The 12,217-nt window shown below is 46.9% G+C and overlaps 2 protein-coding genes across 3 annotated transcripts in view; one reads left to right on the top strand and one right to left on the bottom strand.

Moving 5' to 3' along the window:
* TIMP3 (TIMP metallopeptidase inhibitor 3) overlaps positions 1 to 1,473 on the top strand; it is a 78,399-nt gene extending 76,926 nt beyond the window's left edge. The window contains exon 5 of the mRNA XM_006865237.1: positions 967 to 1,473. Coding sequence (XP_006865299.1) covers positions 967 to 1,164 — 198 coding nt within the window. The 3' untranslated portion in view covers positions 1,165 to 1,473. The remainder of the gene's footprint in view (positions 1 to 966) is intronic.
* The window catches only part of SYN3 (synapsin III), a 697,366-nt gene that overhangs the window by 476,982 nt on the left and 208,167 nt on the right, over positions 1 to 12,217 (bottom strand). For both annotated transcript variants that reach the window (XM_006865239.1, XM_006865238.1), the window contains 2 exons: positions 11,416 to 11,572; positions 7,942 to 8,031 (listed from right to left, as the gene is read on the bottom strand). In XM_006865239.1, coding sequence (XP_006865301.1) covers positions 7,942 to 8,031; positions 11,416 to 11,572 — 247 coding nt within the window. The remainder of the gene's footprint in view (positions 1 to 7,941; positions 8,032 to 11,415; positions 11,573 to 12,217) is intronic.

Here is a 12,217-nt window from a genome sequence, read left to right as displayed (position 1 = left end):
GGCCAGAGCCGAATGTCAGATTCATTCTTAACACACACTTCAGGATGATGATGCTTCATCTCATTTATTTTGGACAGTCTTCAGGAAAGCTCAGTCTCTAGAGAAAGATATCATGTCTGGTGGAGTAAGGGATTAGCAAAAATGGGAGAACCCCTCAATGAGATGGATTGTTGCAATAGCTTCAACAATTAGCTCAAGCTTATCACAGATTCATGAAGATGGTTCAGAACCAGACCGTGTTTCCTGCTATTGTACATAAGCGCATCAGGAGTTGACAGCAATTAGTGCCATTGTTATTATTTTTTTTAATAATAACATTGTGCTTTTGGTGAAAGTATACACAGCAAATTAGGTTCCCCTTCTAGTGATAATTTTCACAATTAGGTAAACTTTTCAACATTCTCATTCATTGTTTTCTGGTTGTTCCATTTCCAGTACTCTAGTTTCCCTGCCTCCATATCTTCTCTTTGCTTTGGATTAAATGTTAACCTTTTGGACTCATACAGCACTGACCTATAGTAGGTAGTATCTTTGATTTTGTGTACCAATCTGCTTTTCTGTTAGAAGATGATCTTAGGGCGGGGAGAGTTTTGGTTCAGGTGCTTAAGGAGCACCTCAGAGTGACAGTCTCAGGGGGTCCTCCGGTCTCAGAGGTCCAGTTAGTCTGGCCACTTGTAAGAATTTGAGTTTCCTTCTGTATTTTGCTCCTAATCAGGGTCAGCCATTGTGCCCCAAGTCAGATGGGTCCAGTGGTGATAGCTAGGCACCATCTAGTTCGTCCTATCTCAGAGAAACAACATTGTTCTTTAAGTGATTACCATTTTAAAATGATTACTAAGGGATTGCTGTAACGGGGAATGCCCCTGGCTCTGAATCCAGACTCTGGCAAGCATCCGTCTCCCTTCCCCCTGTGCGCCCTTCCCCCAAGGCAGAACCCACCAACCACTGACTGCTCTCTAATTGCAGATCAAGTCTTGCTACTACCTGCCTTGTTTCGTGACCTCCAAGAACGAGTGTCTGTGGACCGACATGCTCTCCAACTTCGGCTACCCCGGCTACCAGTCCAAACATTATGCCTGCATCCGACAGAAGGGTGGTTACTGCAGCTGGTACCGAGGATGGGCCCCCCCGGACAAAAGCATTATCAATGCCACAGACCCCTGAACTCCAGACCCTGCCCCACCTCACCTCCCTCCCTCCCACTGAACTTCCCTCGGACACTAACTCTTCCCAAATGATGATGACAATGAAATCAGTGCCTGTTTTCTTGCAAATTTAGCACTTGGAACACTTAAAGAAAATTCTACATTGTCACATGGAGTTTATTTGGAATCACTCTCCTGGTTCACCCCTTCTTTTTGGTCTGGGCATCACCCATTTCTACCTGGGAATTGTTGGTACCATTCCAGAAAGAATGAGGGATGCAAAATTCCTCTTCCTTGTGAAAATATAATCTATATTTTTTTAGGAAAATGAACATGGAAAAACTACCCCATTTGGGCATTGTACTACCTGCCCCTCTTTCTTCTTCCCACCTCCCCATCTCCCAGCCTTTCCTCTGTCCCTGTACATAAGGACTCAGACAAGGAAGTTGCAAAAAGCCAGCTGTTTCAGGATAAGTCAAGGGCTGCAAGCAAACAGACTGAAGGCACGTGGAGGATTTTATACACTGAGGAGATGCTACTGCATGCCCCACCCAGACTGTGTCTGTCTGTGTCTACAGACAGGCCAGCAGGAGGGGAAGAAGAGACTGCAGGAGAGGGTGATGCTGGGTACACACAACTCTCCCAGCCCAGAGATGCTCAGATTGACTAGATTATATATAGGCTCAGGGGTCCCATGTTTCTGAGTCGGGGGTAAGCAGCCATGGCAGGATAACAGAACTCACTTAGCTGAATGAAGTCTGAAAGATCTGCTGGAGGTCAGGAGGCAATTTGCCTGCCTTGTGCAAAAAAAACCTCTTACAGTCCCCTGGATGGTACAGATGGTTAAGCGCCCAACTACTAATCAAAGGGTTGGTGGTTCAAAACCACCTAGAGGCACCTCTGGAAGCAAGGCCCAACAATGCTCCCAAAGGTCACAGACGTGAAGGCCCTATGGAGCGCAGTTCTACTGTACACACAGGGGTCTTCATGGCTCAGCAGTGGCTGGACAGTGCCTTGTGTTCCAGTGCTCAGGGGAAGGATTGAAATGAATGTCTCTCTTCTCCCAGCCTCCGCATGACTTGTTCCTGGACAAAGTTTTGGTTGATTTGGCAGAAAGCTTGGCCTTTATGTAAATTGGAGAAATACACATACCAGACACTATCCACAGATATAGCCAAGTAGATTTGGGTAGAGAATACCCTTTCCAAAGTAGCCTTTAGCTCACCTATGGGATGTGTTTGTATACACATTTGCATATACCCACACTGGGACATAAGCTAATTTTTTTTTTACAGGACACAGAATTCTGTTCAATGCTGTTAAATATGCCAATAGCTTCTTCTCTTCTCTTTTGTTGTCATTGCTTGTTTGAAGAAAATCATGACATTCCAAGTTGACTACCCCCCCTCCCCCAATTGTAGTTAAGATTTGAAATTCCACATACCCTCAGTCAGCCCTCCTTTCCCCATAACTGGGGTCATCTGCCTTCTGACCCTCATGTTCATTTAACTGCCTTTCTGGGTTGGCTCAGATGGGAGATGCCTGGGGTGGGGTGGGGGCCTGGACAACAGGAGGAAAAGCTGAAGAGTGTCCCATGCTGGCTAGATGAGCACCCCTCCCAGGCTCTGGGGACAGCTACCCTTCACCTTACTCACTGAGGGTCTCACCTAGTGGATCATGCTCAGTGCTTACTGAGGAAGCCCAATGCTGCAATTGCTGTAGGGTTTCCATTGTGTTTTTGTTGTTTTGGGACATAAAGCTATAATATAAATTCTCCTATTAAGTAAAATTATTTTAAGCCTTAGTGTCAAAGGTGAGATGCCAAGAGTAGACAATGATGCATATTAGACAAAGTTGGGCATGGTAGGATGGTGGCACAAAACATGTGGGCGCTCTCTCTTTAAGATTATGGGTATGTATCTGATCCTATTCATGTTTCTATCTTCAGTTCATTCCACCCTAAGAAACAGAGCTGCCAATCAAAACAGGAGGAAAAAAGTCGACATCCTATTGTAATATCTTCACACACACACACACACAAATGCCCAGGCACGGCGGTTGGCAGAATCCCAGAGGCAGACAGCAGTTTAAGCTTGGGTTTCCTTGGGATTGATTTCATTACATTGTAATTTTCACCTTGCGGTAGTGGCATTTGCTGGAGGGAGAATGGAAGACATGACCCTCTCCACGGGGCAGTTTGAGTGGATGGAGCTGAGGTCAGTTTGGAAGCTGTGTGCCTAGACTTGGTGTTTGGGGATCACCTTTCTCTCAACTTCAAAAGGCTCTTGAAATAGAGTCCCTGACCCAACCCGCACAAGTGTCCTTCACAAGCATCTCCTCTCTGCGCCCTTTGGCCATTCTTGGTTCCTGGAAGGGAGGGTCCTCATCTCTCACACAGCGGGGAGACTTGGGATGTCCCTGCGGAGCAGCAAAGTCAGTGGAACCACAGTCCCATCTCCCAGGCCTGGCGAGGAGAAGAGCGGGTCCCCGGGCGAAGCAGGGCCCTTTGTAGAGTGATGACTTACATCACAGGGCGGTTTTGGAGCTTTCTGTAAGCGATAGCTTTGTTTATTTCACCTGTTCACTTACTGTATAATTTAAAATCATTTATGTAGCTGAGACACTTCTGTATTTCAATCATATCATGGATGTTTTATTTTGCTAAATCTTGTGTCATATGTAGGCTGTAATATGTGTACATTGTGTTTAAAAGAAAAAAAAAAAAATTAAACCCACATGCCGCGATTTTCCTGAGTCAAATTCTACAGCGGAATGGAAGATGATATACTTCTATGTGCAGGCAGCTTGACTGGCAAATTGGGGGACCCAGCAACCAGACTCCCCAAGGCTCCTCCCTAGAGAACTTGCAGTGGCTTTCCAGCACGAAGGAGAAAGGAACTAGGAAGTATATTCATGTCCTTGTCCTGAGGCAACGGACCCTGGGCAGTCTGCTGGCCACTCCCATTCTTTCTCCCAGCCCCAATGGGGAAGCCATGATTTCTCCTAAAATCCAAGGAGAATCAGGAGAGCTGATTCCAAGATTGCTGGTCATCTCTTCTGCCTCCCTGTGCCCAAGCACTCACCCCAGTATAGAGCTCCGACTAGGATGGGTCACTCTGGGAGACTCTTAATTTATCATGGCCATTTTCCATACCGGCTCTTGAGCAAAAACCAAGTGGATCTCTTATTGGATTAGCTGTGTCTTAGAGATACAGAGGCCCCTAAAAGATGCCTCTCTCTTTAGCTCCAGGCCTTCCCTTTATTGTGACTGTCACCGATGTGGATGGTACCCAAGTGTTTGGTACTTAGTTACCTAAAGTAAAATGATCATTGGAGTTTTCCACCTGAGAGAACTACTTTAAATTCTGTTGGTAAACACAAAACAAAACGGGCCGTGTATATGGGGAAGGTGGCTAGCAATCGCTTTCACATTGGCCTCTTGTGGGTGCTGGGAGAATTTAGAGAATAAACCATGCTTGGAGGGTCTGAGCTGCCTTGATTCTCCCTCTGTGAGCCCTTCCCAGCCTCTCCCTTTGGCCAGTCTGCTGTCCTGACCCTCAGAAGTGATGGAGAGAAATCAGCCAGAGGAAACCCTGTCTGGAAGGGATGTATTTGTCGCGAAATTTTGTAGCACTGTTTACAGTTTTCCTCCATGTTATTTATGAATTTTGTATTCCGTGAATGTATTTGTCTTGTAATGTTGCATAATGTCCACTTTTTATAGTGTGTCCTTTATTCTAAACAGTAAAGTGGTTTTATTTCTATCACACACCTGCTGTCTTGTGCCTTGTTGTGTCCTGAAGGCTGCTGGGGGTGTGTAGACAGCAGAGAGCCTGGCCTGCCTGCTCAAAGTGCAGGCCTGTGCATGCGTCTTCCCTGACGCCCCCTAGAGGTCAAGCCAAGCAACTCCCACCATGCTCCAGCCATTCCCAGGGCAGAAGGAATTTCAGAAGCGCCACATTTCCTCCTGGCTGCTAATCCTACTGTGACCTTGCTCTCTGGATTCCGAAGTCAGGGTTCTCCCTGGATGCATGGAATCTGGATCTGCAACATCCCTGGGAGGTGCAAATGGTTAGTATACTCAGTTGCTAACTGTCAGGTGAGTGGTTTGAGTTAGTCCAGAGGCCCTTGGGAAAAAGGCCTGAGGATCTACCCTGGAAAATTCAGCCATAGAAAACCCTAGAGAGTGAAGTTCTACTCCGATGCACGTGGCATCCCCAGGAGTCAAACCTGACCTGGTAATGGCAACTAGTTAACTGGTGATCTAGTTGTCTGGCAGTGGTTTGACAGGCATTCATAAAATGGGAACCTGACTCACTCTTGCTCATCCTCCCTTTCCCCCCAAATCCCAACTGGTTGGAGGTGGGAAGGAGGCCTACAGATAGCAGTCCTCAATGCCAATTGCTAAGTGACATCGAGTCACTTCTGATGCTCTGATGCATACAGGCCCAGTATAGGGTTTCCAAGGAGCGGCTGGTAGGTTTGAACCACCGAACTTGCAGTTAGCAGTCCAGTACTTATCCTATAGCGCCACACCAGGTCTCCTCAATGCCAGTTGTTGTTGAGTGCTGTAGAGTCGATTCCGACCCATAGCGACCTTGTATAGGGTTTCCAAGGAGCAGCTTGTAAGCTTGAACCGCTGACCTTGAAGTTCAAACGGCTTTGTAGTCTGGCGCATTAACCCACAGTGCCACACCAGGACTCCTCAATGCCAGTAGCTGACTTGAAATTTGAAGTTCAACTTGATCTGATTAGGAATGCCAGGAAATCAAGAAGTCCCATTACAGTTGGTGATTCCTTCCCAGAGCTCACAGCTGGGGACCCCTAGTCCAGCTCTCATCCCACTGTTGACTATTTTCCGAGATAAAGTTTTGACTCCCATTTTAAAGCTAGTGGTTAATGTGCTAGACTGCAAGGTCAGATTGAACCACAAGGTTGGTAGTTCAAGCTCACCAGCCACTCCTCAGAAACTATACAGGGTCATTATGAGTTGGAACTGACTCGATGGTACTTAGTAACAATACTCTGTGCAAGGATTCCTAGTGGCGCAATGGTTAAGTAGTCAGTTACTAACCAAAAAGTTAGTGGTTCAAACTCACCCATCAGCTCCCTGGGAGGAAGACCAGGCAATCTACTTCTGTAAACATGACCAAACCCAAACCCATGATTCCAAATCATAGACAAAAGGGCTTCCAAGGCTGTCTTTTGTAAGGATGCAACCGCCACATCTTTGTCCTGTAAAGCAGCTGGTGGGTTTGAACAGCTAACCTTTCAGTTAACAGCTGAATGCTTAACCAGTGTGCCATCAGGGCACCTCTGTAAAGAGTACGTCCGAGGAGACCCTGTGGGACCAGGTCTGCTCTGTCACATGGGGTCACTATGAGTCAAAAATCCATTCGTCACCTAGCAACAAGAACACATTTTGAGCATCTATCATGTGCCAGGCATAGTGTTTTATATACACCATCATGTACATCTCAACAACCTGAGGAGGTGGTTCTACTACACCTACAGCTTCCAATGAGGAAGAGGGTCATTGTAGGCCTGGGACCACCAGCACCACCACCTGCCCTGGTGTCTACGCCGACTCAGAGCAGAATTGGGCTCCACAGGACTTTCAGTGATTGTGCTTCTCGAAGTTGGTCACCAGGCCTTTCTTCTGAGGTACTTCTGGGTGGGTTCGAACCTCACATCTTTCACTTAACAGCAGAGAACATTAACCGTTGGAACCACCAAGGCACTTCCATTGCCCCAGGTGGCAGACACCTAATAAACACATAGACCTGGGATTCTAAGCCAGCCCAGTTTGATGATAAATCCTGCATTCTTTCTTCTGTGTTTACCCTTTACCAGAACAGGTTGTACGTGCCCCTCGTATCCACACCAGCACATCTGGGTTCCCGGGACCCAGTGCACCTGGTATACAGGAAAATTAACCAGTAAACATCGCTCTGCCTGTTCCCCGTGCTCCCACCACAGTCTGAAGTCCTGTTCCCTCGATAGGATTATCCTGCTCTGCAGCTGGAGTCTGGGGCTCCATGGCCCCAAGTTGGGACTATAGGGCACTCTATTGACTACCTTGTTCCCCGAGACTCATATTTCCCATAAGGCCAAGCAAGAGCCACAGTCCTGCATTCTTTTGACCAGTTTAAGAAGATTACTAACCACATACACAGGCAGACCACGAGAGGCATCCAGAGCTCCCCCCACCCACACAAGGTGTCCCTCCCTGCTGCAGGTCAGGCAGCTCTAGACCCCATTCCAACAGATGTGAACTTCTTCCATCCAAACTGTACCACGCACTCAAGCTCGAGAGTCAAGCTGAAACCGTTTCATAGAGACGACCTCAAGGTCCTCCAAATCAGAACACGAAGAGGACATACAAGCAAACTGCCTCTGAGAATCCATGCAGCTCAACTATGACTGATTTCCACGGAATCAAAGTCAAAACCAGGGCCTGCACACGGCTCAAGAGAAACTACATCCCACCTCTGAAACAGCTTTTCTCTTCCCTCTCAGCCTCCGGTTTCAATATCCAGGGACTGCCCCTGCCAATTCAGTTTGTCCTCTGATTTGCCAAACTTTCCCCTAGCTTCAAGGAAAGCTGTCTATCTTACTCATTTGCACAACTAGCTGGAATTTCACCTGGAGGGAGAAGAGCCCAGCTCCCCACAGGACATCACCACCCTTCCTTAGCTCTTGACCCCACCTCCTCCATCCACAGGAACCGAGGACATTCTCGTTTCTGTTCACACACTCCTTGCAAAAACAAGCAGAATAAAACCAGTGCACTCACCATTGGCTTGTGGTTGGGGAAAAATGTTTGCTCCACAAGCGGGAACTTCTCAGGGCCCAGGGAATGGAAGATCTTGATCAGCTGAGAGAACTAGGAGAGAAGAGGAGAGGACACTGGTCAGTCATCGCTGTCCAGTACGGTGAAAGCTCCCACCCCATCCCAGGCCTCTAGCGTCTGGCTGCTCTGAGTCCTTCTGGATGAAGCCTGAATGAAGCCTGAAAGTCAGAACCTTTGGCTGAATGTTTACGTTCTCCATCATCAAGCTAGACCCACTGATTTCAACTCAGCTGCATTCAGTGACCAGTTATGATGTCCTCAACATTTAACGCAAGATGCTTGTCCACAGGTAGACCCACTGACCCCTGGACTGTGCCCCCTGCCCTACAAAGCTCTTCTTCCTAGAGAAGCTGTAATTTCATATCTTAGGTCTGGGTACAGACTCTGGATCCAGTCTTCCTGTTGTTGTTGTGAAGTGCCATTGAGTTGGTTCCGACCCATAGCGACCCTGTTGTATAGGGTTTCCAAGGAGCAGCTGGTGAGCTTGAAGCACCAAACTTGCAGTTCAAACGGCTTTTCAGTCTGGTACATTAACCCACAGCGCCCTTGGGTGCAAATGTCCTCTTTGCCACGTGCTCTCTGTGCAACCCTGGGAAGTCATTTCCTGGTTGAGTCTGTTTCTTCATCGGTAAATTGGACATGTTATGAGGTCCAACCTCATAGTATTGCTGTAAAGACTGAGCAGATGTGCAATGCCTGGTTAACAGAAGCACTCATATGGTAGCTATTATTATTATAATAAACGTTTTCTCTGCTTTTACAACCCTCACCCCCCAATCCCCAAACCCTTTAGGAAGCTGACTTGGGCTAAAAGTGCTCCCTTGGTTGAGCACAACCTTCATTTTGTCAGTTCCCCCTGAAGGGTGCAACTGGTTAATGCGCCGGACTGTTGATTGAAAGGCGGGAGGTTGAATCTACACAGAGGCACCTCAGAAGAAAGGTCTGGCAATCTCAATTCCTACAGTTTAGCTATTGAAAACCCTATGGAACACAGTCCTCCTCTGACACCCACAGAGTCAACTTGCAAGCAATTGGTTTTAGCTTCATTTTGTTTTGCTACCCTTGTTATTGTTGTTGGGAACCAATGAGTCAATCCCAACTCATAGTGACCCTATGTGACAGAAGTAGAACTGCCTCATGGGGTTTTCAAGGAGAGCAGTTCTGGAATTAAAAACATGGGTTTTGAAGAGGTCCAGCTCTCCTACTTACCTACTTGCCAAGTGAGGCCAGCCTCACTTTCCCCATCTGCATAAAGTGGCGTGGTGGGTTACTGTGCTGGACTGCAAAGTTGGTTTGAACCACAAGGTTGATGGTTCAAGCTCACCAGTCATTTCCTGGAAACCCTATACAGGGTTGCTATGGGTCAGAACCGACTTGACGGCACTTTAATAATTCCTCAAGCAAGTGCTGAACATTCCATAAAGCATGACTGCTGAGGACTCGGCGGAGCTTGCAGTGTTAATAAATGGTAGCTGCTACCATCACTAGGAACCCTGGTTGCACCATGCCTAAAGCACTCAGCCACAAATCAGAGTTGGTAGTTTGAACCCACCAGCCATTCATTCATCAGGAGAAAAACGTGGCAGTGTGCTTCTCTAAAGGTGCCAGCTTTGGAAACCCTATGGAATCAACTCATTGGTGATGGGCTGGCTTTGGGTTTACTTTTGGAAACAAAAGGGACGGGCTAGTACTATCTAGGAGACCTGGTGTGGCACTGTAGGATAAGTACTAGACCGAAAGGTCTGCTTGAACCGCAAGATTGGTGGTTCAAACTCACTAGTCACTCTTCAGAGACCCTCTATGGGATTGCTGTGAGTCAGAACCGACCCGACGACATTTGACAACAACAACAGTGCTAAGACCCTTTTCAGACAGTGACATTTGAAGCTCAGATGGCATCAGTTAAAACAGACTGAGGAGACCAGAACCACGCTCATTGTTGTTAGGTGCCATCAAGTTGGTTTGGACTCAAAGCAACCCTAGGTACAACAGAACAAAATACCATCTGGTCCTGCACCAGCCTTACAATTATAGTACATCTGAGTCCACTGCTGCTGCCCCTGTGCCCATCCAGCCTGTTGAGGGTCTTCCTCTTGTTCACAGACCCTCCAGTTTACCAAGCATGATGTCCTTCTCCAGGGACTGGTCCCTCCTGACAACATGTTCATAGTATGACAGCCAAGGTAACAACGGTAGAAAACACTTCATATCTATCGATAAAGCGTGTGTTTTCATGCAGTGACTATTAAGTGTGAACTGGGCATATGCCTTGCTCCTGGCACGGGACCAACCACACTGTCACCATTTACCGAGTATGTACTTGGTGCCACCATCGTTCTCAGCCACTTTGTTCAGCAAAAAAAAAAACAAAAAAACAAAAAAAAACCCAGGTAGGTTTTATTATTACCACCACTTTACAAATAAGGAAACCAAGCTAAGAGAAGTTAAACTGCTTGCTCAAGGCTGCACAGCTTGTAAATGAAGAAGCCTGAACCTATGTAGCCTGGTTCCAGAACCCATGCTCTTAATGGTGGTCACACAGAGAGACAGTAAAACATGGCAGATGAAATCTCTATGTGGCATCATAGAATTTACCTTCAACCCACATCAACCTCTGCATTTACTTCCCCCTTTCCCACTTAATTTTCCCCTTGGAATAATACAGTATCATCATATCATCACATTAAATAACACATATCTGTCACATTAATTAATATACTGCATATGTTCCTGCTCACTAGAATGTAAGACCCATGGGGGAAGGCATGTTGGTCTGTTTTGTTCCCAGGATCTGGCACCAGACCTGGACCATAGATGATGCTCAATAAGTATTTGCTGCATAAATGAATTACTCAAGGGGTGGGGGAGGGACAATAAATCAAGCAGGGGAAGGGATTTGAGAGTATTTAGGAAAAAATTTAAACAGAGACTCAAATAAATCAGATGGATATATGGGACTGATGAATCTCAGAGAGGTAATCACTCTTGGGGGCTGGAGAGTGATGAGTTGGGATTCTGGTTCCACCACTCATTGATTATGGGACCCTAAGATGGGGTAACGATGCCCACCTCACAAGATACTGAACACCTGGCAGCATATTTTCTTGGCACACAGTAAGTGCTCAGAGAAAGGTGCCTGCTGTTAATAACCAGCACACTGATGACAGAATATTAGCAAGTATGATATTCACTTTTATTACTGGGGCCGTTATAATACTAGATGACAATGTGCTATTATATACTATTTGTTAGCCAGTGGTGACAAGGATGGGCCCGAGATCCAAGTTGCTTTCTTAGTTCCTTAAACGAGACTTTGCTCACTATTGAAGTTTTTGTGCTGGGGAATGGGCCTGCGATAGGGTTGGGGGCACCCATTGCCCTGCAGCCCCTTTGAGGTCAGACTGGCCTGTCACCTACCACCCAGGGCTTGCTGCAGAAGTTGTAGACAGAGTAGAGGGAGTTGACCGAAGGCAGTCCTCCATACTGGAGACCGATGACCAGGCTGCGGTAGTCTTCGCCTAGGGCCATGCTGTAAGCGTGCTGACGCACCAGGATGAAGTCTGGCTTGAAGGATCTGCCAACAGAGGGGTAGACAGCAGCGTTACAAACCACACTGAGCGCTGTCCAACATGGGGGGGCGGGGAAGGGTAGGTACAAGAATGAGGTGGATCAGATGCAAATTACAGCTGTTCTTGTCGTTTGGTACCCTCATGTTGATTTCAATACACAGTGATCCCGTGTGACAAACCAGAGTTGCTCCCAAAGGGTTTTCTTGGTTATCACCTTCATGGGAGCAGATGGCTAGGTCTTTTTCCCAAGGAGCCTCTGGGTGGGTTCAAACTACCAACCTTTTCATTAGCAGCGGAACCACCAGGTTCTCCTTAAATTATAGCGAAACCAGATTAACCAAGGGTGTTGCCATCCGGTCAATTCTAACCCACAGTGATCCTATAGAACAAAGTAGAACGACCTCATAGCGTGTCCTAAACTGTCATCTTTATAGTTGCAGACCACAAGGTCTTTCTCCTGCAGAGCCATGTGGGGGATGGGGGGGTTTCAAACAGCCAACCTTCCAGTTAGCATCCAAGTGCTTAAGCAGTGAGCTACCAGGATTCCTTAAGATTACAGCTATTCACTCACAAAGTAAAAAGACCAAAAACACCTTATGCTTCGTTCTGTGCTCATTTTTGCTAGCTGTTTGCTAAATTTTCTTGACATT

Source organism: Chrysochloris asiatica, unplaced genomic scaffold (assembly GCF_000296735.1).
Source record: "Chrysochloris asiatica unplaced genomic scaffold, ChrAsi1.0 scaffold00076, whole genome shotgun sequence".
In the NCBI taxonomy this organism is placed as follows: domain Eukaryota; kingdom Metazoa; phylum Chordata; class Mammalia; order Afrosoricida; family Chrysochloridae; genus Chrysochloris; species Chrysochloris asiatica.
Note: the sequence above shows the minus strand (reverse complement) of the source record. Positions and strands in the feature narration are given on the sequence as shown.